Raw genomic sequence first — 26998 nt, 5'->3', positions numbered from 1 at the left:
AGTTCTCATAAAAACTTGTGTTGCAACAGTAATTAACCTTGATCCGTGTCTCAGACTATGCTGTGTTGGGTCCTTGAATTTGAGGGAATTGGGCCTGGAAAATCCTTGAAAACTCCTTGAATTTTATGTTTAAGAAGGTGTGGGAACCCTGAAAATAATTATTGAGGTCCCTTGCATCAGATCTTAGTCTGCATCTGTGGTTTTGTTCATCAGAATCATCTTTATTGGCCAAGTATACTTACACATACAAGGAATTTAACTAGTATAGTATACACAAGGAATGTCTGTATACAGGTATATTGCACATTTTGTATTTTAAACTAAAATAAATATGTATAATATGTAGGTACAGTAGGTATTTTAGTGTTACAGGGTTTCTCCACAGTGACTGAGTTAACTGTTCATGTCAGTGCTAAAGGACACTTGAAACACTACCAAAACCATTTTTAAAGGTTGCTTATATGCACATTATCATAGAGCCCTTTTCCAATGTGGTGCAGCCAGTTATGCACAGATATCTCTACATGTATTCCACATATAGCCTAGAAAAATCCTAGTGATGTTTTGAGTGATGCAGAAAAAAGCTGTGTAGTAGTGTAGAGTTTGAAATGTCTTAATAATGCAAAATATGGGCAAGGAGGTGAAACTTTATGGTATATTTTAAGTCATAATGACATTTTTTAGTATGAGATGTGAGAAGGCTGGTTGAAGCTACCTGTTTTCCGCTAGGTGGAGCCGTATAGTAACGTGTGTGGCCTTTGCAACAGAGAGGCGCAAAGCGGCGGTGCTTCAGCTCAAACCGAGCCCAGCCCCCCACACGCCAAACCGGCCTGGCTCGAGCTCAACAAGGGGAGGGAAGCGCGGCTGTTGCTGAAGCTCCTACCCTCGCTGCTGGCATTTCATCTACGTCGCAATAAAAGAGCAGTCACTGGGCAGTTTCTTTGACGTCTTTTGGTATGTTGCTACCAGACACAACCGGCCGGTTGAGAAGGTGTTTTCCGTAGCCGTTTGCGGTATTAGTATTGGCTAACGGCAGTTTGGCACAAAGGCGTTCAGTCAGCTACTAGCCGTTGGTAGCTAGCTTGCTAACAACACAGCCGGTGAGGACGAGTACATCCCAGCGCAGCCATACCCGGGTTAATCTGTTGACTCGCTCCGGGGGACATGCTAGCTATGTTGTGGTAGCTATTTATCTATAACACCAGTCAAGTGTTTGTATTAGCTGTGGCTACTCATGACGAGGACACTTCACTTTACGCTTCTGCATAGCTGGGTCGCTGGCTGTGTGATTTTTTTCTTTCCAGCTAGCCACGGCAGAGCTTGGGTCTGACACAGAGGGGATGGTGGTGGCGGTAGCAAAACAAGCTAACGTTTGTTATTCCGTTTGCGTGAAGAAGTGAGTGCAAGAAGTGAGGAAACAGTTCAGCCGAGTGGGAGTTCACAGTTTTGTTTATGCTAATTTTAATTCCGGGGTGGAAGACGCTACGACGAGTCTGACAAATCCTTGAACACAGCCGAACTGAAACTAGGAATATCGCTGACTGATCGAAGGGATTATTTTTGTGTCTCTAAGTGGATTTCGGCCTCCTGTTCGGGATCGTCGTGGGAACACGGTCGTGTTTTGACATTGAGTGAGCCCACTCCCACAAAATATACTCCCACCTCCCCCTGCTTCACCCTCCGATGCGGAGATTTCAGTAGCACCGGCAACCAAATCCCCCACGGCGGCCGGACATGCTGAAGTGTATCCCCCTGTGGCGCTGCAACCGCCACGTCGAGTCGGTGGACAAGCGGCATTGCAACTTGCAGACAGTCCCTGATGAGATATTCCGCTACAGTCGCAGCCTGGAGGAGCTTCTCCTCGATGCCAACCAACTCAAAGAACTACCCAAGGTATGCACAGAGCTGTGTCTCCTCTGTGTTTATTATTCTCCTGACAGAAATGGCTAAATATGGGTTATGTGCGGATGATGACAGCCTACTGCTTTCTGGTCTAAACTGTCGAGTTCATCCTGCATCACTACACATTTGGTTGTTTTATTCAGATGTTTGAGAAGCAAAAGGTCACTGCCAGGTGACATAAGCAGTCAAATAGCGTGCATTATATCACCTACTCAAATAGTATCTCTTGTTTCAACCTGTCATTTTAGAATACTTTTGTTTTGTCTTGCACGCACATGTATGTGTAACAGTATTTCAGCAGGGTCTCACAATGTCAAAATCAGCTCCAAACTTGAGTTATGACGTTTAAAAAAACGCCACAACTAGTTAATGCAGCTCATTCAGTTCTTTTTAGGGCAGTATATTTTATTGACATGGCTTTCCAACAGCCTTTAGTTAGTTTGAATAGAAGAATTAAGTGCGGGGGGAAGTGGACCAGTGTGATAGGATGTTTTTTTTTGTTAAGAGGAGTGCTGAGTGTTGTCCTGCTGCAGGGTGGATGTGCTGCATGATAAGAGGGTATAACCCAGATCAAAACAGCTGGCACGCACCATATTGTCTGTAGTAATAGCATCAGTGGCCAGTTGGATTGGATGCAGTGTGGGAAGGCATGCGTGGAATGAGTTGCAAAGCTGTCCCCACCCACACTCCCACTATTTGAAATATGACAAAAGTTCTCTTTGCGTGGCCAAAGAGTTTATTTTTAAGGGGTGCAGGACTGTTGTTGGTCTGTTTTCCCTCTGGCTCTACAGAGCTCTGGAACAAAACACTTGCTTGCTCGACTTTCTGGCTGTTTTTATTCAGTTCAAGGCATTGTTCTTCCTGAGGACAAACTACTGGCTGTGATTTTGATGGAGCAGGGCATTTGTATGAATGCACTAGTCAGTAGAAGACTGTGACAGTCTCACAATTCATGGCTTTAGCTTTAGTGGTGAAAGGGACAAGTGGCACATTCACTAATGAAGATTGTTAACAAGTCAAGGTCAACAGATGCTGAGGTGTTGGCACAGCGCAGCATGTTACCTTCTGGGAATCATAAACAATAGAGCTTTTTTGTTTTGGCAGTGGATACACATATTGCAGTAATCACTTTTGACTCTTCATTTTCAGCATGTTGGGAAATGAGGCGCATAGTCAGAGTACAAAAAAACCTCCAAACCCTGAGCTAACAAAATCCTGACACGCTAGAGTCAACCAGACTAGCTTTGTGTTTTAGAACAATTTTTTTGCTTTTACTTGTATAATATTTTTATCACACATATTTTTTTTAGGTCAGTCCTTCCTGTATTCGTTTGATAAAAAATGACCTTGTGCATCGCTGCTCAGGGGATATGGACTTGCTTGATTTAGCACAGACGAACAGAGAGAAACTCAAAACAACATACATGCACACACACTAGTTGTTGAATATTTTTAGCTTGTCTTAATTGTTGTTAATGGAAGAGGGACTTTTCACTGCGCAAAGACCGAGGCGGTGGCGATGCTTACCTGCAGACAGTGCGTGTTCTCCACTTAGCTCATACCTGTCACATATCCGCAGTGTACCTGGTGCACGGCCCCTGAAATACTGATTGACGGATGCACTCAAATGCTCTGGCGCAGACAGCTAACCGACACAGCCTCCCTGTGTGGTGCTGGCCTCAACCAGGAGACATAAATACGTGGTGACAGAATGTCTCGTGTGGTTGCGGTGAATGTGTAGCGTGCAGACACAAAGCATATGGGCCCTCTCTGGTCCTGAGAGTCAGCGGGGCTTCAGTGAGGGGAGCAGCGTGCGAGGTCACTGCCCATACAGGGTTGGGAACAAGGGCACTGACTGTATGATGAATCGCATTAACATAATGATCCCAAAAAGTGCGTAAGGGTCTGAATGCATTGATGGCATTTGCGTGCTCCTTCCCTGGCTCTGTGTATTCAAGTCAGAGATGAGTCTGCAGACTTAATTGTTAGTCTTTGGCTATTTTTAGTTGCCAGTGTAACATCCCGGGTCATTTTTGCTCATCATTTCATCCCATGTGTCTGGAAATGAGGTCGCCTTTCATGACAAACGGTATGGACAAAATGTGGCATGCTTATTGGCTGCGCAACCATATACAGCATGTAGGCTCAGAGGAGACACCTTTACAAAGGTCGTGGGACACAGACACAACCCTACAGACCAGTCAGACAAGGTTAGTCTCAGTCATGTAAATTAATATGTGTAATAAAATTTTGAAACAAATAAAATACACAATGACATAATCAATATGGCCATTAAAATGTTTTAAATGCTGGAAACTCTTTTTGAATTAATAATGAACAGTAAAGCAGTTGTGATGTGTAGAGATATTTAATGTGTTGTTGGTGGTGGATGGGTCTAGATCGTATCCGTAGGGGTTTAACGTAGTGAACAGATGGAGATTTAGATGTCCTGACAGTTCGTTCCTTAAGTTTGCTGTGACTCACCCCCCCGCACTGCCCACCAATCTAAGATTATGCTCGCTGCAGTAACGATGTCTCTGTTTGCGACATCAAGACCATTGTAGGTTTTTAAAAAGGAAAATTAAATTAAATAATAAAATTATAATAAATTGCATGTATATAAAAATGTCCTGTGCTTACAGCAAAGTGATCTGAGTTTCTTTTTGCTGCTTTGCCAAACTAGCCCTGCCTCAAAGATCATGTTGAGGAAGAGGGAATTATCTTTTTAGCCATTCTCAAGTCCCATGACAGGTTACAAAGAAGTCCATTCACCAGTCTGATTGCCCCCCTCATATCCAATGTCATGGCTCTTTGTGTTTCCTGTGTGCTCTGCACTGCCCATGACCAGCCTTACATTAAGACTTCAAGCATATCACGACTCAAATGATCATTTTAAAGATCTGTTGTAGGTCAGTTACACCTGCTAAAAAGCACAAGGAAGTCACTTTTTAGAGAAGGTAGCTGGGCTCCAGGTACAGTATGCGGTAGTCCAAGCAACGGCCTACTATATCTACTTCTTCTTGTCTCTGCTTTTCCATTGTTGAAATAGGGAACAAATCCCTGATGGGTGTGTCCCCATCAGAACTTTGCCAAACAGGTTTTATGCATGTCACTCCCAGTATTATTACCTAATAGGACCTTCCAGGTACGCCGTAATATGTTACAGTTCTGAGATCCTGCCTCTACAATTTCAGGAATACGAGAACTTCTGCACCCAATAACTGGGCTGCGAGGAAATCTATAACTCAATATAACTGATTCCATGTGTTTACCAGTTTATGATTCTGTTTCCTACTAACTGGAGGTCAAGCTTTGCCTGAAATTGGAAAATTAGACGTTTGGATAGTTTGCAGTCTGAATAAAGATGTATATGTGCATGATAGATAGGAAGGATGACTGTGCAATCTTTTTAATCCTCAGCTGTCACTAGTGCCCCCTCTGTGTGTGTGCGAACAGATCTGCGGCTAAAGGACAGATTAGGGCTTCACCCGGCCGTGAAAACGCCCCTCAGCACCACATTTTCGACCCCCCTGCATGCAGGCCAGTGCAACTAAGTGTTCGCCTCCTCTGGGATCTGCTTCTCTGCCGTATGGGTCTCTTTTCGAGCACATAAATGCACAGATAAAAATCTGAGTGCTTTTCTCTCGAGTCCCTTGGGTCAAACGAGACCTAAATTAGGCCCCTTCAGTCAGCTCTTGCTGAATGTGAAATGGTCTCCAATTGTTTGCCTAATCTTGAATATTCAAGTGTTTTTGTTGTATGTTTTTGTTACATAAGTCTTTATTATTATCTTAAGGAAGACAGAAAACCGGCTCCGTCTGATTGAGAATGAGTGGTGCTACACCCATTTGCTGTATAACTCCTATAGGAGGGGTGAGAAATGCAGGGAAAAGTTTGCTGCTCACTGAGGGAAGTTTGGTTTAACAATCTAGGACCTCTATACTTTACTCCATGTCCCTGCAGTGTGCTGTTGAGTTCTGCAGTCCTTCTCCCCTCCCTGAGTTTCCAGTTAACTCTACAGGAGAGTCCTGGTTTCTATCTCCCCAGCGACGGGCTGAACTAGGCTATGACGAAAGATAAATTACACCTGCCACTGGCCTCTCTGCAGTAAAACCACATCTTTCCTCTGGCTCAGCTCTTTCTCACTCTACTACTCTCCTCTTTCCTGCTTTAGTAAAGCATGTGGAAGCCGGCAGGGCTATTGTTCACAAAGTGTAACTGAATCTAAAATAAGATTTGTTGTGTGAATGTTTTGTTTCCATGTGTCAGGACAGGCTATAAGATTTCCTCAGTCTTTGGCTGTAACTGAGACTACCCCCATCCCAATTATAGAAGAATATATTGTGGGAAAAACAGGTGTAGAGTTTTAAATTCTGTAATCAGCCCCCCCCCCTTTCCCCCTAATACAGGATTGGTAAAAAGTGAAAGAGATCCAGAGCTGGTGAACCCACGAAGAAACAGCAATGTGAGAGATCTGAGCTCCTTTTTGATGCTGGAGCACATTCAGCAGGTTTCTTTGTCTGAGCTGATGACCAGCTGGTCTCACATCCTGCCTGCCCCCCTCCTCCCAATGTGGTGGGGCAGAGGGGTAATGGGAGTTGTGTGTGTGTGTGTAGTGGCGGTGGGGGTGTATTTTATTCTGGAGAAGGATTAACAGGAGAAGGGGTGGGGGGTGGGGGGTGGGGGGGGGGCTCTGGCACCTCTACCGGAGGAAGTGATCTGGGGGCTGAGTTCCACTGATCCCTGGCCCTCTGGGACTCTGATGTTGGGGCCATCCATCTATACATGAACACCGGAGTCTGGGCTGACATTCAGTGTCAGGTGGGAAAGAGCTGTCAGAGGAGACTTCTGCGCCGCGTAGATGGATCTTTTGCTTCACTCTATCTGACAAGCATATGCGCACACTCACTGCTTAGACATTCTCCTCCCTCACCCTCCCTTTCACTTTACAAAATCATACATTCTTCTTGGGAAATAGTAGCAAGGTTAACTGTGTAATGCTAAAACTACAGTGAAAAACACAGCGCTGCAATACAGAATGCTTACAGATGACCGCCTGTAGTATTTTTGGTGTCAAACTGACCTATTCTTCAATGTCAGTGCCCCTGAAAAGCACCCCCCCCCCCCGCACAATAAATCAACAGCAATTTTGCTTAATTGTAAGATCTTTTCTCAGCTCAAATTGCAGAGCTTTGGCTGAGTCCACCTGCTCAAATGTAAAGAATTTGCTACCTTTCTTTTTCACATCATTATAAATTTGAATACCTTTTTGGATAGTGGACTTGTTGATTGGACAAAACAAGCAATTTGAATGTGTCAACATGGGCACTCAGCTCAAGAACTTGTGACGGGCGTTTTTCACTATTCTTCATATTTCCAAGAACAAATTATTAATAGAAAACGAGTTGATTAATTGAAAAAGGAAAGGTCGAATTTGAGGTAGAAAAACGCTGAGAAATACCGCTCTGTACTTCAAAGTGGCATCATTATTATGTTTTTCGTCCGACCCTGCGTGACTTTACCCACAGCAGCATCTCCTGTTCGGGTTGAGGCCGTCTCATGACGTGCGCCCGATGATTCCCTGCGTCGCCGCGGTGGCGGTGTGTTCTGGACTTAACGACTGGTCTGTACACTTGCACTGTTGTATCGCAGCACTCCGGCCTCGGTCGCCAGCCTCAAAGGTAAACAAGGAGGCAAGGCTCCAGTGAATAATTGATGGCTGTGTTGGTGGCGGCAGCTGTTTGCGATAGGGGAGAGTCTGTGGCTGCCGCATGCCCTGCTGGAGCACTGTGATAGGATGGGAGCTCTGTTGGCTACAGGCATTAAGTACACGCAGACAAGATGTGCAAGGTGACGCCATTTTCTCTGTCCAGCTGTATTTATGTGTTGATCTCATCTTCTCAATAGCCGGTGTTAAAAAACCTCAGAGGTAAAGGGCACAGGCCTGACTGTATCCAGAGTAGGGAGTGGCACTCTTAAATCCTTTTTACAAACATACATAAACTAAAATGCAGTCAGTCCGGTGGCCAGAGTGGCTGGTAACAACTTTTTTGTATTAGCAAATGTCTCATGTCAGCATTATAAGGAGCAAATTCAGGGTTTTGCAGCTGAGCTGGTCAAAATCAGTCTTGTCTTAAGTCATCATTTTATTGTACTTGGTACAAATTATGTCTGACTGTGTTTGGGATATTTTTAGTAATGTAAAAGTCTTGTAATGTATATTGATCTTAAATTATGAAAAAAAAAATCACAAAACCTCTGCACATCTGTACTTTAAACTACACTGCCCTGCATACGTCCTCTCCTGACTAGAACGGCCCTGCTGCAAATGCAGTAATTGTTGCTGTCAGTAAAGCTTAGTAAACAGACTCACTTATCAGCCAGTCGTAATTGCTTTGTATGTGGTTTATTTCCCATCCTGTCAGTAGTACAGTTTGAGGTCAACTTGTGCCAGATGTTTGTTCTGCTTGAGCAAACTGCCTGTTTGCGGCATTCACGCATTTTAGCAGGTTATGACTGCAGATTAAAAAAAAAAAAAAAAAAAAAAAAAGGGACCGCGGCCAATGAACATGTGAAGTTCAGAGTGGTTAAATTCAGCAATGACATTTCTTTGGGATGGGATGCTGTTTCTGAACCTTTTGATCATACAGGAGCTCAGGAACTACACTCTCAGTCACACAAATGGCCCTTTGAGGCTAATCTGTCAGGGTACTGATGTCCCTGTGGAGGAGTAGGTCACCCGGAATGGCATTAAAACCAACCACAAACAAATGCTGCCCTTTATCTGCTGGCCACACACAGTCATTGAAAGCCTCTATCTATCACTCTGAAACCTGATAGTCCCTCACATCCTCAGCCTGGTGTACTTGTGGCTCTGAATGGGTCACTGTCCCTCACCATCAGCTCTTATCTCCATCCAGTGTCTGAAATCAACTTTTTCACTCACCTGCCAAGGGGACTGGTGGATGAAAAAAAATCCACCAGCTAAGCATATTTTTTTTCACTGGGCAAAATATGGCTGGTGCTCCTTCGCCTCAGACCATCTCGAGTACGTTTCGTGGCACAGTTTAGATGTGTTCAAACATACATGGTGCGTACATCTACACCGTACAGGGACAAACATGGATAATTCCTTCTGAGCCGTCATGCCAGATATTTTATCACATGACTATTTTGGTACAAACATTTACCCGTCAGCGTGGTGGATAGCCTTCTGAGATTTACTCGCCAAATGGGAAAATTACCTGCATTTAGCGCTCGGTGGGTGTTAATTTCAGACCCTGTCTCCATCCCATCTTGGATTTACAGTTAAAGATGCTTCCTAGATTTAGTGAAAGAAGCTGTATTTTAACACTTTGCATGTGACAACACATTCGGTATTAATAGCGGAAACTGGAATTTAACCAATAAGCAACCAACTCGTCTACACAACAGCTTCCACAACAGCAGTTCTCAATTTCTATGGTGTTTTGAAACAGGTGGCCACTTAAGCCTGACTGTCTGTCTGGGCTAGTCTAATGGTGTTTTCACAACTGCCTTGTTTAGTTTGGTTGAATCGAACCCCGGTGCTTTTACCCCCATGGTGCGGTTGGTTTGGGCAGGTGTGAACACAGCAATCGCTCTCAGAACAACCAGACCGAGACCTTGTTGAAGAGGTGGTTTCGGTCCGGTTACAAATGAACTCCGGTTCAGTTCTTTTGTGGTATGAACATGATCCGGCCCAACTGCAGAAAGCATTGCACATTTTTTTTTTTGGATTAAACCAGCTCACATAGCCAGCTGCACTGTGCATTATGTTATTATTATGTTGTTATGTACAGGCAGGTATGCGCTCATTGTGTCCTCCTTTCTCCTCTTCAGCAGACTGAAGGCAGCACATCTTCTTCACCTAACATGGAGCAACACATTGCTCTCTAGACGTTGCCTTGAAGTGCCTTCAGATGTGCTGTTCTGCTTGCATATTTTGGCTTGTTATATGGTCCAAACGATGACTGTAATTAGGAAGAAATTCTAACTCTGCTGATGGTCCATTTCGGATAAATATGCCGGAAGAAAAACAAACTCTCCTTACTCTGATTTCTGACTAATTAATGGAGTGACAGCTCCCACATGGCTTTTGTTGATACAGTTTGGTTCGCTTCTTTTTTTGTGTGTGTGTGTGAAACCATAACTGAACCAAAGAGAAATGCAACAAATTAGTAACTCATCCACTGATTGGGAGCAAAGCAAACAGACTATAGGTTTAAAAACACCCTAAGTGGCAGAGCTCCCTCAGGGATTCTCACAAAGCCCTGGTTTGTTTGTTTTTTCTCAGTCAGCGTTTAGGTTTGAGCCACGTTGATTTTGTTGACGTCCTTGTTTCTCTTGTTGATTCCTTTTTTGTTGGGAGCGTCTCTGCAAGCAGGAAGTGGGAATAATCAAGTGAGCCATGGAATGCCCTGTTTTTGTGAGGCCATCTCCTCCCTGGACCATGTTAGTGGAGCGTTGGGGAACTTTAAATCCAAGCATGAAAACAGAAGGTTTGGGGAAAAATCTGCTCATGTTTTATTTGTTGTTTACTCCTCTGCCCCCCCCCCCCCCCCCCGCCCCCCCCGTCCTCCTCCTCCTCCTCCTCCTCCTACTCCTACTCCTCCTAGTACAGCAGTGGGTTTTTTTTAAATTTCCTGCTCCTCACTCTCTCCTGTATACACACTCAGAAGCGCACAGTGACTCTAACTGATTGTGTTTATGATAAGTGACACAAAGCACTATGTTTGTCTTTAATCCTACAAGATGTTGCACCAACCCGTGAATGACTTTTAAGCCCCAGAGCTCAAGAGTCATGATAAAGGAGTGCAGTAATACTCTTGTGGCTGCAGCAGTGTTACTACGATGGCAGTGTCTACACCACTTACTCTACACTCAACTCAACTATCTCACCGCCTTTCATCCTCAACATTTTATTCCATTTAGGGAATAATTGTCCCTAAACCAATCAGTTTTTAATGATGATTTTCCCCAAACTACTATATAAGATTTAGTGTAGTGTGCTTCTCAATAGCAGAAATGTTTGCACTTTCTGATTTTGTGGATCGCAACTGCTCTTAAAGAGCTGGAAATGAATAGCGAATCAGCCCACAAATCCCAAAGCATAAATTACTCAATTAAATCTGTTTTTAAAATGTCAAAGTCATGGAAAAAAACTACAACTTAACTGTCTGTTTGTGTGTGTGTGTGGCCTAAACGGGTCCAAAAAAAGAAACCTCTCAAGCTAATATTTATGTCTTGAACAAGAGCTAATCTGGGAAAATATTTAACAATCCCCTTCAGACATGTATTAAGATATGTAATACTCTGCTAGTGACAATAATATGTGTCTGATATGTTTTTTTTCCACAAAAAAAGTATAATTACCCCTTTCTAAAAATCCTTAAAATGGCAAATATGTTTAATTTCAGATTAACTGTTGGACACAAGATGTCTCATATTTCACTGAAAAGTCTCTTCCTAATGTGCACTGGCGGCCTCAAGTTTCCACATCACACTTGTGTAAATCGAATATTGCACCACGATTGGCTTCTGAACTCGTCGTGATGTCAAAAATCCTGCTCATATGCAGGAAATCAAATTTTCAACGAGCACAGAGAAACTTTCCACTTAACAGCGGATGAAAGTGAAAACAGCCTTCAAGTGTCAAACTGCACATACATCATTCTGCACAGCGAAGCTCAAACATTTAACTGCAGGAACAAGGAGGGAAAAACATATTTCTGAGTGGAAGAGGGGACTTTAAAATGTGTAATCAGCTACAAGTGATATTTATAGCTTGCTTGCAGTGGAGTTGAAAAGCTTTTTGTGCAGTAAAGTGAGACGGTCGGGCACCTGTTTATGTGCGGGCGTCCGTACTTTTTCTCAAGCGCACACACATTGCTGAAACAAATTTTTATTTCACTGCATGCAGATACACAACATTTACCTAATATGTGTACCATGCAATAACAAAACCCCTACTGCAGAGCTTTGTGTTTCCTGGTCACTAAAGTTATCATTGACTGAATAATCATTTGCAACTTATCTAAATTGCTGTGGTGTCTGCTTCCCTTCCTTATTGATCACGCTATTGATTTGGTCTTCCATTAGCCAGTATCACTGAACGTCTTGTTATAGACACACATCTTCTTTCTCTTTATATGCCAGTAATCTGCTTAAGGCCACCAGCAATAACATCTACACTCATCACGTTTTATATATATATTTTTTTTGTGTGCCATCCGTCCAACAATCTGTAAATAAATCCACTCCGTTATTTAAACAGATTTTCATATTTCGTCTTAATATTTAGTCAAATTACAACTAGTGCTCACTCCGTATCAGTGAACTCTGTAAAAGAGCATTCATGTTGGCACCTTCATCCACTTGGAATAAGTTACAACAGCCTCTGAAAGTATGGACAACAGTCATTTTAATGATTTTTGTTAAATCTCTGATCGTTTTAAACAAGTAAAATAAGCAACTGCAATTTTCTTAATGTTTAAAAATGTCTTTTTTTAAATAGCAAAAGCAGTTTTAATGTCTGTAGTGATTTTTCTTTCTTGTGTGTGTCAGTTGTATATTTTGTAACATGCTTGTGCTGCCATTTGAGCATAGCTTTATTATTATTCATATAACGATTATATTTTAATATTTTAACACTGATTTCATGTAAAGAAAGTCATATTTGGACTTAGTAATTTGAATTTTAAGCGTGATTATATGTGCATTGCAGGCGAGCACAGTGAAAGTGCCATTTTGTCAATTTAAAATGAGTAAAATCATTAATCTTGCTATCAGAGATATAAAAAAAAAAGATAAATAATGACCTCAATATTGCACAAGTTTCCTGCAGCCCCTGTTAGTCACAAACTGACAGATATAAATGAAATCTGTTTTATTGTATCTCCCTAAGCAACTTAGCTGTGTAAAAGTTCACACTGGGGCTGCGTGTGAATTGTTGTGTGAAGCGGTCACCAGACTAATATATTGTTGCTGCTAAATAGAAGTCTTAGGGGGTCAGGACCAACTGTGTGGAAAAAGTCTACAGTTTTGATTTGGAAGCATCTTTTCTAGCCTCAAATTGAGCAGACATTACCACCATTGTGATACACTTGTAGAGTTTAACAATGCTACACAGTCTTGGTTGGTGAGCAAACACAATAAAAAAAGCACGTTGAATGTGCGAGTTTGTGCCACAAAATTAGTCCGAGGCTCCTAATAGAGGTGCTGATGGGTGAATGTTTGTGTGTATGAGAGAGAGAATGGACGAGAGAGGTCAACAGAAAGCACAGCGGGGTACTCCGGAGACGACAAAGCATCACACACGCACGTATGTGTCACGCTCACGCCAGCGATGAATAACAAATGAAGCAGTTACAGGTCTGTCCAATATGAGATGGCAGCAATTCATGTCCACTATCTGGTACGTGCGTGCACATCAGTAGGCCCCCCAAATACATCTTTTCATCTCCTGTGCAGCAAGAATGCCTCGATTTTTGGCTCACTGTGGGGGGTTTTTTGGGGGGGGGGTGTTTTGGCCTCAACACTTAACCCTTTCCTTTACTATTTCTTGTGTTGATGTCTCAGCATTTAAATGAGTTGACCTGGTCACAACAGAAACAGCCAAATCTGATGACTGATTCACTAAGTGTTGATTGTTAGTGCATTGTTTATAGTAAAAGGTCAGTTATTTTCACTCGAGGAATTGCAGCAATGCACAATGCAACTCTTTGTGTTCATTCTCCTTGCTTTCTTTTCCCACCGGGCAGCTTTCTAATAATATTTCTTCCATCTGTGTTTTGTGTGTGTGTGTGTGTGTGTTTGTGTGTGTGTGTGTGAGAGTTCAGTCAACATCACAAAACAATATTTAGACTTCCGGAGCCTCACAGAAAATATAAATCTTCATCTTCAGGATGGACCTGCCTGCCATAAGTAGTATTTAAAGCACCTTTTGCATCAACGTTCCCTTAATAATGGTTTTGCTTAAAGTCTGAAACATTTTTTGGGGGGAAAAAAGCGAGAAGCGTGGTGTGTGCTCCGTGTAATTAACTTACCATGGCTGTGTTTGCACTGCAGCACGTGACACATCCAAGGAAATGCAGGCATGCCTGGAATCTCCAGGAGTTTTGCCCTGCCCTCTCTGGAAGCTCCTGCTCACTCACTCCTGTGTCTCTCTCTCTCTCTCGCTCTCACACACTTGAACTTACTCATCTCACATTCCTGTAGTTAAGGCCCACACACAGCCACTATACTTAGACTAACATTGAAGCATGCATGATACGCACATCTTGCTTCAGTCGTACTCCGAATCTAATCAAACTTCATTTCAGTCTCCCGTGTCAGTCTCCTCTCATTCTAACGGTGTTTTAATTAAGCCAGCCCTCGTTCTTCGGGGACTTACAACACAAATGGGAATACTGCAGAGGAGTTTGGCTGGAAAGATGTAGAAGATATCTCAATTGCACTGCTCAGTAAGATGCCTGTACCAAGGTCTTATTTAACAATACGCTTTATTTATTTTATTTTTTTATTTTGTCAGTACATTTTGACACCCCTGATCAGTAAATATCTGGATCACAGTACATTAAACAACAAATACAAGGCCGAAAGGCAAAATTTTGTCTTGCTAATCCATAGTAGTTTAACTGCTCTAGTTGTGTCTATTAGCCACAAAAAGCAAATAGCTGTTTCGAGACTGTATTATGCAGATATTCACCCTCATTGTTAAACTTGAGTGGCCACATTTCTGCCTTACTCCACCATGTCTTTGATTTATTTCCACCTTTTGCTATTTTGACAATATTTACAAAAGCTAAAATGATTGTGACAGTGTAATTGCATGAGAAGTTTGAATAATGCAAGTTTAAATGTTGGGATTCGGTGTGTGTGTGTGTGTGTGGTTGAATGACCCGGCTGTCACTGCTGAACTTCTTTCTTCTTCACCACTGCACCTCAGCTGCCCTCTGCAGGCCGACACTTCGGCACATCCGGACATGTCAGTCACAAGTTTCCACTATTTGTAACCCCTTATTTTGTAAGTAGAGCAATTTCTAACATTTTATTCTTCCTAATATTTACAATGGACACCTCATAAATAAACTATAACTTCATATTACTAATTTTGTGTGAGTGTGATGTAATTAAGGATTTGCAAACCACAGGAGGATTGCTGGAACAGGCTGCAGAGTATATACAGCTGCCAGGTGTACACAGAAAGTGTTTCGGTCGTGTTTTTCAGTCGCCCTTCTCAAGTGCGTCTGACAGAACAGATTCACTTCTATTTTAATCAATACACCTGTCTACACGGGGCTGCGTAACGGCTTGTGCTATATGCATGTAAACGTGACCCGAAGCACTCTTGTTTTATGTGACTAACTAGAGTGATTGTACATTACGCTCCGAGTGCTTCCAAAATGTGGGTGACCTACACACTCAACGCTGTGCCTGAATGCATCCTGTATAGACACACAGACGTAGAAGTAGCTCCTTCTCTGCTAACGTGCTGCTCATGCTACGCCTCCCGTGTAGACACGGTGTGAGTTTGGGAACAGTGATTTGCATGTATGACGTTTGCCGCAGCTCAGCAGTCTAACGGCTCTTTTGAGTGCAGGAAGATGTCAGGTGAGGTCAAGGACAAGTACAGATTGAGTGTACATATACAAGGTTTGGTTGGACTCACCTCATAGTATGTTAGCCACGGTAACATGGCATGCTGGCAAACGTACAAAATGTGATATCTGTGCTCTGAAGTACCGTGTGATTGATTTTATGTGCATCAGCTCCTCTGGAGTGTATTTTTAGATCTGCTATCACAAACCAGGTTCATGACATCGGGCATGTAGAAGAGCGTGTTTCAGTCAGCCTTGGGGGGATCAGCATGTGCTTCCCCGTGGGCTTAGGGCTAGTGTTTTGGTCGTTCCTGGCGTTGATCCTCTCCGGAGTCATGAGGGAGGGGTGGGTGGGGTGTGAAGCCAACTCTGTAATTATGCTGTCTCAATGACATATTAATGGGGTCTGGCTTGTAATCCTAAGTAACGGCATCCTTTTCTTCTGTCTTGTATTGAAAGGTAAGGGTATGTGATAAAGTGTTAAGTGCTCCTCTGGCTGAGGGTTTATAAAGAAAGAATCCACAACACAGAGATGAAATGATAATGGACATAAAGCCAAATTACATTGCAGGAGTGGTTGTACTGTTTGTGGTGAGGATACAGTGCAGATGTCCACATACTGCATTTTATCTGAGCAGATTATGTGTCTGAATCCAATGAGGCTAAGTTTTCATTTCATCGTCAGTCAAGCGTCACCGGGGAGGTTTCTGCTTCGTTGTTCCCTGGCTTCTTCATTGAACAAACGCTGGTCTCCAAGGTGATGGATCTCCCAGGGCCAGTGGTTTGCCTGATGCGGGGGCGCGTTTTTTACCCTGTGTTGTCAGGGAGAGACACCAGATGGGCTGGGGCTTCCCTGTCACTGCAGACCTACTACTGTACCTTTTTGTGTGAGACCCTACCGATTGCTTTTTTTTTTCCAAATCTGCTTGCAACACCGAAACCTTGGCCTCTGCTAGAGCCAAACCTGTCACACAGAAGCAGAGAGAAAGGGGGGGGAGGAGGAGGAGGAGAGAGAGGGAGAGAGTACATCTGCTTGTCTCAAAGCCACACTTTGTCCTTGGGCTTTGAAAAAGCTACAGCAGCAAGGCAGATACACTTTATAGCAACACCTAAAGTGGAACAGTTATTATTCCACAGGGGCTCGGATGCTAGATGGGTGAACTACATAGAGGTAACTTTGTGCTGCACTTGTGGACCTACTTACTAAACTTAGTGTTGTAGAGCTGAAGATCCGTCCTAACAGCACTACAAATATATAGGCTTATGATACTGTGCATTAACGAAAAGCTACATACATTATATTAAGTAGGTTAACTTCATTTATTGTTTTATATTGCCATTTGGATGTGCGCAAAAAGAAAATTTAGCCCTAACTCTAACCTTTGTGATTTATTTACTCAAAAACAGTGGGAGTCCCTGTTTAATCCAGATTTGTTGGATCCAGGGAAAACTGACAGATGTTTGTCAGCTCATGTCTATGCAGCACCAGGCCGGCTGTTGATGCCACCCGATAGGGTTATTTTCATTCCAGCCTCACGACTGAGTCATGAAATCTGTTGAAACTGCAGGAGGTTTAAGATCTAATTCATGAGTGAATATGGCGGATATCTTGAAGTAAAAAAAAAAAAAGTCCATGCAGGTGACCCAAATATTAACATAGCATGGGAAACACTGGTCAGGCTTTGGCACGTCACAGCTGTGTATTTCCATGTCAGTTTGAAATGGTTGAGAGAACATTCCTGAGAGAGAAATGTAAAGAGGGAGACCTGAATGAAGCCCGTTGCAAGAGGGAGAGTGCAGAGACCGTTACTGGAAAATGATAGACACCGAGCCACATGATCCTGTGAGGGAGGCCACAACCTGGACACACACAATGAGTCAATTGTACCAAGGGTGCTTGTGCACTCACCACACACACACACACACACACACACACACACACACACACACACACACACACACAGGAACTTTTCTAATGTATAATACTCAACATAGAGCACAAGTTGATCTCTATTTGAGTAAAATATCCCTGCAGTAAAAACTGTTTGATAATGTTTTTCACTGGCTTTACTTCACTGATGGCTTTTTACACGGCTTGAGTCCACATAATGACGCTGTGTAGTATTATATACTGTAAGAGATTATATGTGGAGACCACATCCCCCTTTGGTGCCTGCGAGGCTCGATATGAAAGCTTAAAGCTCATCTGGCTCCACCCTCCATTTTAAACCATGACCTCAGCACCGTCTTTGTGCTTCACAAAGCCTGTTGAATACCCTTCTTTCTATTTATGACGAATCAAGCAGCTTCAGAGCCAGAGTTGCTCCTCTTACTGTAGCATTTTTTTTATTTATTTTTTGATTGTTGTATACTATTTAGCAAATTAATTGTGCAGGGGCCCGGTTGCTGCGATGCTCCCCTGCAGCACAGCCTCACTGTGGGACAAACGGAGAGCTGGCAGTCAGGCAGGCCGCACATACCGGATCCAGCCCATCCAGGAAAGAGCCAAACGTCCTCTGTGGACTATAAACAATAGGGCTTCTGGTTTTGTGTCATGTTTGTGGGAACACAGAAGGAGAATGGAAGAGAGCATGTGATGAAGTCAGGGAGTGAGGAGGGGGGCCGGGGGGGGGTTTACAGTTTCTTATATCCTTGTGTACTCATTCATTCCTCCTGTGTGAGAGCATAGCTGGAGAATCTCAGGCAATTACTTCAACTGAACAGCAAAGTCTGAATGAAGCAGCACCAAAAGAGTTTTGCAAGTCCAGTAATCGACAGGCCTGGCTCCAGCAGCGTGCATTTTCTCTTCATCAGTATACCAACAAATGAGATTTACATGCAAAATGTAGGCCCTTCACTTTGTTTTTATTGCGTGATCATGATTTGCTCCATGACTCTTGGACACCTGCAGGACCGCTGCTCATTTACATTTCCAGGCAGTGTCGGTGTTGGTTACACCACACCTTCTGTGGGCTTTAATTTGTCTCATTGCTACTGACTGAAGCAGCCAGGTTTTGGGAATACATGTAGGATTATTTTCATTATCGACTGATCCGCAGATTATTTTCTTGATTATTAATTTGTTAATTAACTTTAAAAATCTCACAAAATAGTGAAAAATGTAGATTAGTGTTTCCCAAAGCCCAAGATGCAACCTAAAATGTCTCGTTTTGTCTCGACCAACAGTCTACAACCCAAAGATATTTAGTTTAGTATCATAGGGAACTAAAAAAAACCAGAAATCATTCACATTTAAGAAGCTGGAATCAGAGAATTTAAGTCCCCAAAGAACGATTAAATGATTATAAAAATTGTTGACGATTAATTTTCCGTCGGTCGACTAATCAAATAATCAGCCAATTGTTGCAGCCCTAAAAACATGTCTGTTTGCTCATTCCCTCAGCAGTCACACACTGCTGAAACACACTGTGCACACTTTGTAGTCTGAAGTGGTTTCCTGCTTTCTCTAATGTAGAAGTAGGATGTTGTCAATAACAATCTATTGATTATCTTGCATAAGTGTTCTGATTGTTTTAGTCAGGTGAAAGATGTGCTGTATGAAACCTGAAACGTAGGCATACTGTAGGCAGACAAGAGAGAGAGAGAGAGAGCTCTGAAAAGATCAAGTTCAAGGCTTTCAGCCTGGCTGCTGCTTTGAATTTGGTTTGGATTGCAAATCTGCACAGAGACTCAGCACTCGACTCTCTGTGTGTTTGCGTTAATCAAGTTGTGGACATTGTGTCCCAGAGCCGGTGGTGCAAGCTTTTCTATCACTGTGACGGTTTTAGTGACCAAAGCAGTGATTAGCCCCCCAATATGGCAACACTGGAGGGATTACTTGTCTATTTTTAAAATAGTGCTGACTGGAAATCGCTTTACTGCATCGAGCAATCGCCATTCTCAGTTACGGAGAGCATAACCGAGAGTGCCACATCATATGCCACAGTGTTTATCATGATTATACATCTGTCTGTGGGAAGAAACATTTGTTGCACTAGAACATTTTATAATAACAGAAAACTGCTTCCACTCTCACATTGTTAGTCATGCTAGGTATGGCTGGCTAATATATAACTACTCCATTTTTTTTTTCCCTTTTAAAGAGATGACATATTACTAATTTATTTGTGGTGCGTGAATCCAAACAGAAAATGATTTTTGAACTTTGTCATAGTGGCAAACACTCAGCTGTATGTGTGTCACAGAGATACTCTTGATCCATGTGTATTTATGATTGGAGGAGCCTCTTATCCACACAATGCCATGTCCACCTGTTCCCTCTCAATCTTCCTCCTTTAGCCCTCTGGACTCTACGTCGACAGACAGCAGTGCGATACGGGCTTTCTGTTTATTTTACAGTATACTTTTGATAACGCAAAAACAGCTGTCTAATAAGAATCTAGGCTGAACCGTCCCGTTCTGTACACGTGGCTGAATTGAGGCAGGCATCTTCTGAAACATAATATTTTATTGTGTCAACTCAACAAAACTGAACCGCATTCCCAGGAGGCAAAAAGGGGGGAAAAGCCCCTGTTGTCACTGTGGTTGTTTATTAACCATGTTGACTTTGGACAAGCATTTGGCGCTCGCTGTAGCTACGTGGAAACACAATCTGGCTTCACTGTATTTTCAGTGGGTAATTTGAGTTGTTTATTGTGATCTTTTTATTGTCATTGTTTCAGTTTGTTCGCCCTGAATAGAGGGGTTCCCTCTTTTCTTGAACAGTTTTTCTTGTTTTCTTCAACTGCAGTCTTTCCAGGCATCCGTCCCACTTATCCAGAAAAGGATGCTTCGAGGCTAGCAAGCATAAACACACACTCGCATGCACACACATAAATTGTGTACATACGTGGCCCAAACGCCTTCAGCTAGGACCATTCATCCATCCGCACTGACTCATCTTCACTTAAGAAAACATGGCAGCACAGCGAAGCACAGGACGTCCAGACAGAACAATAGAGAGTCATATTTATGCCAGAATTTGTTCAAACTATTAGTTGCATCAGGTATTAGACATGTATTAGTGAATTTGATGTAAACTAACATGGGTCCAGCTGCTTAGAACAGCCACACATATGGGACATGCATGCAAAGATTTACATATAACATCAATAAAAAGCCAATCTGTAGCTCACGTAGATGTCAAACTGAAACAATATTTAGTTGTGTTATCAAAGCTCCAGACTGAGTTGCTTTTGTGCATCCAGGAAATCCCTAGCTCCACACGGCATTCATTTCCTCACAATGCAAATTTTTGGCTTTACTGTGCAAAGAGCAGAAGTGTTGAATAATGTGTTGGTTTTTTTTAGGGCTAGCAACATCTTTTACCCCCCCACCCCCACTGTCCCTCAATTGTCAGAGCAGAGTTTGGCTACTGTAGCTCAAAACCGCTAAAGTGGCGCAGTAGGTACAGACATTGCTAGGCCTGTCTTGGAGCTGTGTTTGCTGTGTGCACAGATCAAAGTCCCCGGGACAGGTGTAAGTAGATGGGAGTTAGTCAGGCTGTCACTCACGCCGGCTTTACCACGCCCTTCTCTCTGTGTGGGCTGTTCACCCTGGGGGACTGGAGCCGGATAAGGGTAGTCATGGTTGAAAGTGCCACTTAAGTGAAACACAAACACTCATACACATATGCGCGGCATTTTATAACAGCACAAAACACCATTAAATGGCCACACAGAGACACACGCCCACTTCTCTTTATGTGCCTTGTAGATTGCGCGCAAGCATGTTTGATTAAGGTTAATAGAATTAGCTGGGCTGTCCTGTCTGGTGTAGTTCAGCATGTACTGCTGCTGTGTTTGTGGATTTGGTTGTTCTTGGTGGTTCCTTTTTCTTCTTTATCACACACACACACACACACACACACACACAACTACACACACAGATTTGAGCTGCAAGCGATAGAGGGAGATTGTGTGGGAGGCAGAGGGTGAGGGCAGAGGAAGTGGAATGTAGGTTTATAGTTGTGAGTAGGTGGATGGTTGTATTGTTGGTCTGATAAGTGTGGGTTTTCTGAGGAGACCAGTGGGAGTATTGTACTCCACACTGTGTTATGGACCACAGCAGACCGGACAAAAACCACATTGGCTTGTTCCGTGTTTTGATTTTGATGAATAAATGAGATTATTTATCTGTCAGAGACACGGGCAGTTAGTCTGTAGGCCGTTGAAAGCGGAGTGAGATAATTTGTTGGTCAGTGGCTGAAGGCTCTGTTCCCATTAGTGGTGCAGAGTGTGCAGTGCACTGTGGGAATCCATTGTTGACCCTCCACTCTTTATTAATAATCCACCGTCAGTCCCTTTCTCTCAGCTCTCTCCTCTCTCTACTTCTCACACAATCTTCCTTTTCTTCCCCGCGCCGTTCTCCCCACTCGCCTCCTCTATCCTTCTTAGTCATTCCTGCCTTTTGTTATCCTTTGCCACTTTCCTCTTTCAAGTCTTCATCCTTCCATTCCTGTCCCTCTTTCTCTTCTCCGCGGTGCCCTTTCAGACAATGGAGGAATCCCCTGGCCGAGCTGTAGGGAGGGGGGCAGTGAGAGCTGGCCTGTGACTGACAGGCCTGTGTGGGGCTGGCTGCTTGGCCTTTGTCCTTCTGCCAAGGAAAATGGAGGGAACCCAAAGAGGTGGAGCAGCAGAGAGAGCAAGAGGAGGAGGAGGAGGAGGAGGAGGAGGAGGAGGAGGAGGAGGAGGAGGGGAAGAGGACCAGTTAGGGTGTCATTCATGTGTAGAGGTTTTGGGAACTTTGGGTTTCAAACAGTGCTCTGCAGGGGGAGGGGACGCTTTGGCCAACTTAGCAGAGCAACATCAGCCCATGTGTTGCTCCGCTGCTTTTAACTTCACATAACTCTGCACTGAAGATATTTAAGCTCAGCAAGAGGAGGAGGAGGAGGACTCCCTCTTAATGCGGATTTACGTTGTATTATGGCTGCCTTGTGTCTGCGGTCACTCATGTACTGAGTTTATACCACAACAATAACCGCAGCTATCTATAGAAACGAGAGTGCAGTAATGAGGCTCGCCATTCGAGTGACCGACGAAGTTACTCAGTCAACCAAATCCTCTCAGCTTTTTATTTCCCGGACACTGAAAGAGTCCAAGCAAGCACAAAAGCATGTGCTCTCTCCCCTCCCCTCGCTTTTGAGCCCCTCACCCCCAGTATTGTGTACGCAGTGTGTGTAGTTGGTGTGTATCGTGAGGGAATGGATATTGGGAAGAGTGGGGACATAAGGACTAGGCCAACGGGGCAGATTTGGCACAAGATTAAGAGGCTCGGGAATGTGTGAAAAGGAATTTCACTTCCAGAGGAAATGAAGTGTGCGAGAGTAAAATGCAAAAATGAGGGTTATGGAAAGAATAGGGGAGAGGTTTAATGATGATATTTAATTTCACTTCCTCTTTGATTGAATACCTTTATAGGCGAGCTGAGACCTGATCAAGTCGGATCAGCCCTTTTGTTTATGTTTCACAAAATGCCAAGACCTTAGATATCTTAGTTTCTGTATAAATGATACCAACTACTCTTCTACTGTTACTCTTCTACCTTTTTAAAGAATGTTTAGACTGTGAACCTGACCTTTAGGTTAGTGATTGAGGGTAAACATGGAGTTTGATGCCTGGGGTTTCCCTGCACACCAAAAGCGCCCTGTAAGACGAAGGTCGAGTTTAGTTATGTGTGTGCGTATGTATGTGTGTGTGTGTGTGTGTTTTCGGAGGGCCGGAGGAGCCTGCTCTGTCTCTAGTCTGATGGCATGATTGGAGGGAAACCGTAAGCTAAATGGAGTCACTTGACTGGAACACTGCAGCCTCTGTGAACACTAGGCTACGGAAAAAGTTTACAAAAGCACGCACATCCAAACGATAAATACTAGGTGCTGGACAGAAGAAACGTGAAAAATGGAAAAATAGAGTCTGCACACTAGATAATGCTCCCATGAACATTTATTGGTACACCACCATATGGTGGTATAGGCCTACCAATAAATGTTCATGGGAGCATTATCTTGTGTGTGAACATCAGGCTTCAGGTCACTGCACTTACAGTGGAACGTTAGTCATACAGAGAACATAGAGTCTACTCACATGTGAGGCTGCACACACACACTTTGCCTCTTGGATATCTGTAGTCACATTTTAATTAGTTTGTCTGGAGTGATGTGAGGTCCACAAACATTAACATTCTGCTCTGTGAATTTACAGTCTCTTCCAGCGCGCATAAACACTCTCATAAACACTCTTAAACAAACACAAACCCCCGCTAATACACATGAAAACACAAATATGCACGTTAACATCTGCCCAACCCCCCCCCCCCCCCGACACACACATGCTGAGTACTGCTACTGTAGCCAGAGAGTTCTTGGCAACGCCAGCCAAAGTAAAACTAAGATTTTCTAAACACTGCTGTGTTCTGGCTTAAAAGACCTACAGCACAGGATCTTCCCTCCTGCGACTTAAAGATTTCTGCAAAACGAGTAGAAACTGCAAACACACACATACAAACACACATCCTGAGGTACATGAACGCACTTCGTCTGTCAGGCAGGAATGTAACCCAAGCAGAGAGATGTCAGATAAATCAAAGCATTTCATGACACTCAACACATACTGACGTGCAACGTGTCATTTGTGTAACCTCTCAGTGTATCTCATCACACACACACACTGCTCTCTGTAACAGGTTGCTCATGGGTGACCAGTCCTCATTCACTGTATAATAATAGGAGATATCTCAAAGAAGTACCAGCACCACAGAAGCCACTTCACACTAGCTTGAGTTGGCCATGTTTTTGGATGTTACACAGACCTAATCCTCCCCTGTGTGAAACGTTATCATAGTCCGGCAGAATCTTTGCAGCTGTGTCAGTTCTCATAGCTGTCTTAGTCACTAATAATATAATTTATCTACCACTCTATCCTCTGGAATCCAAAGCAGTTTGAAAGGGAGTGTTGCATTAGGTTTGACTCTTAGCTTTTTATTCATCCAACCACTTAGATTTAGATGTTTTATCTGCTAGAGCTGTTTTTAGAAAGGCTTGAATGAAGACTTCCTTACCACATTAGAAAGTGCTATCAACAGTTGACAGATGGCAGGTGTTGATTTCCAGTTTTAATGCTTGCTTTTCCTCTGTTTGGTTTACTTAATAGGCTTAACAGCAAATATACAGGATATTACTTTTTACCAGTGACTTGTTGCAAAGATGGATTTGGTTATTCACCGTCTTATAGGCACAAGAAAGGCTGGTACATAGTGGTTTTAAAGGCTATTTACAAGTGAGCTGTGGTGACTGGAGCTCTGAGACCCCACACTGCCCTCTGCTGACACCGCTATCATTCACCCACGCTCCCTCTTCACATCTTCCTTAAGCAAACAAGTCTCACCAAAGCCCTCATTAAAACATCCCACTCGCAAAGTTGTAAAGGAAACTTAACACACTGGTTCTCACCAACGTGCCGTCTCACTCTACAAATGGTAACACACACAAAACACACACACACACACACACTGGCACAAACACAAATACACACACACAAACAGTCCTGTAAATGCTGCCTGAGTGACTGAGCAGACTGATGTGGCTCAGTAATACAATGAAGAGACGGTGGCGGTACACTAAATCCCACTGCTCCCACTTGTTATTCCAACTGACCCATTGACCCGTATAAAACTGTTGGTTCTCCATTGTTTAATTTGAAAGTACACCAGTTGGTGGGAAACGGCAGGGACATCAGACCCAGTTTAAATTGAGGGAATTGCAGTTATTGCCATTGTTTGAAAGGGATTTTTATTACTTTACCAACTCTGACTGCTTTACAAGTAACTGGAACAGATTTATTACGCGTGGAAGAGTTGACGTGATTGAAAAATGTTATCAACTTGTCGGTATTTGGTTGTAGGAGTTACCTAACATCTTTACTATCTTCTAAAAAGTTGAAAAACTCGTGAGTCTACTCTCGTGTTGTTGTGTTTTTGTTGCTGGAGTAAAGCTGTTTTGTAGACTGGGTAAAAGCATCATAGTTGCTTCCTAGAAAAATACCGGCAACCCTGTCTGCGAGCGCCTACTTAGGAGTGAATGGCCATCTTTGTGAGTGTTCATAATTACTTGTTCACAGGCATGATTGCATTACCGTCCAGCTTTCCCCTCATCACCGATTGGGCTCTGGACGATATCAAGAGAGGAGAGGAATGCACTGATGCAAAAGCTTTTATTGGGTGATTGGTTTAGCCTGGATGGAAGAATCGCTGATTGTCTGTAGCAGTAACATACTTTGGTATGAGAGTACTGCCTCATCGTGGGAACTTGAAACTCCAGCCATATTTGTAGGGGATAGAAATTAGGTTTTTAAGTTTGTGTTTTAAGTTCTTGTATCTGCAGAATGAGTGCTCAGGTGTGTGTGTTTCATAGCACTCACACCCTGAGAGGCTTTCATCTCCAATTGTCACCTGTTCTGCCAGCAAGGTTGCCTCCCCTCCAGGGGGCCGGTTCCCATCTGGGCTTGGCCTCGGTCACATGGTCCCCCTGAGCTCCTGTTTCCTGTTCCTGCCATCTGATACCTGTCACCTGCTACTCAGTGAGCCAACACCCTTTTTGTCTCTCTCTCTGGCTCCGTCCTTCCCCGTGTTTATCTCCTACCTCCCGCCCCCCCCAACTTCACTCCATCAGGAGGGGGGAAGCTGGTTATAAACTACCAGTCAGCTGCTGGGAAATGTTGAATATTAGGAAAGTACTGACAAGCTCTATCTTGCTGCTGTAGCCAACTTCACTCCCCATCCTAACACGGTGCACATAACCAGTTAAGAGCAGGAAATATCTGTCATCAAGGAACTGAGTGGAGCTGAACTGCGCATTCTTCTCTTTGGCAGCGTAATTGTAGAGCTGTCTCCCAGCATGTTGCATTCAGTGTGTAGATCTGTGTGTTATTACACTTTTTGTCAGGCAGAGACCCGACAACACACATCAAAGAACGTTTTGTCTTATCTGATCGACTACATGTTTATTCAACACTTGGGATGCAGGAGTGTGACGGCGCTACATTTCTGAAACCTTAAGCCCCATGAAGCAGGAAGTGTTTGGAAATTGTCTGAATTTTCCCAATTTAGTATGTTAATCTCTGCGGTTATTGACACACAGGGGTTGTTTTCCACAGAGGGCCTTGTTGACGGCTTGAGGTTTAATTTGTATTAAGCTTGAGGCTCCAGGCTTGCAGACGTCTGTGCACCCTATGTTCAGAAAGCATCCCTGAATAATGAGTTTATACAAATTCCTATTCCAGTAAGCCCAAGTCGGCAAGTTCCTCAAGACGCTTCCTTCGTTGCAGCGTCTGAGAAGTCGCCTGGCTTTTGACAGAGTAAACAGTGGATCCTCTGTGGGCTGCAGAACTAGGGACTGATTGAGGGGTTAATAACTGCATAGTTTTGGCCTGTTTATCTTGCTGTTCCCCAGCCAGCCTGTCTTGTCTGTCCATCTGAACGGCAGA

At 43.4% G+C, this 26998-nt stretch overlaps 1 protein-coding gene across 9 annotated transcripts in view; it reads left to right on the top strand.

Moving 5' to 3' along the window:
- The first annotated feature begins 742 nt into the window (after window positions 1-742).
- Window positions 743-26998, top strand: part of scrib (scribble planar cell polarity protein) — a 68744-nt gene continuing 42488 nt past the window's right edge. For 3 of the 9 annotated variants that reach the window (XM_042399043.1, XM_042399042.1, XM_042399047.1), the window contains exon 1: window positions 754-1893. In XM_042399043.1, the coding sequence (XP_042254977.1) occupies window positions 1735-1893 (159 nt within the window). In that variant the 5' untranslated portion in view covers window positions 754-1734. Of the gene's footprint in view, window positions 1894-26998 lie in introns of all 9 variants that reach the window. The other 6 variants (XM_042399050.1, XM_042399045.1, XM_042399041.1 and 3 more) reach the window with 6 other exon arrangements.

Source organism: Thunnus maccoyii, chromosome 21 (assembly GCF_910596095.1).
Source record: "Thunnus maccoyii chromosome 21, fThuMac1.1, whole genome shotgun sequence".
Lineage (NCBI taxonomy): Eukaryota > Metazoa > Chordata > Actinopteri > Scombriformes > Scombridae > Thunnus > Thunnus maccoyii.
Note: the sequence above shows the minus strand (reverse complement) of the source record. Positions and strands in the feature narration are given on the sequence as shown.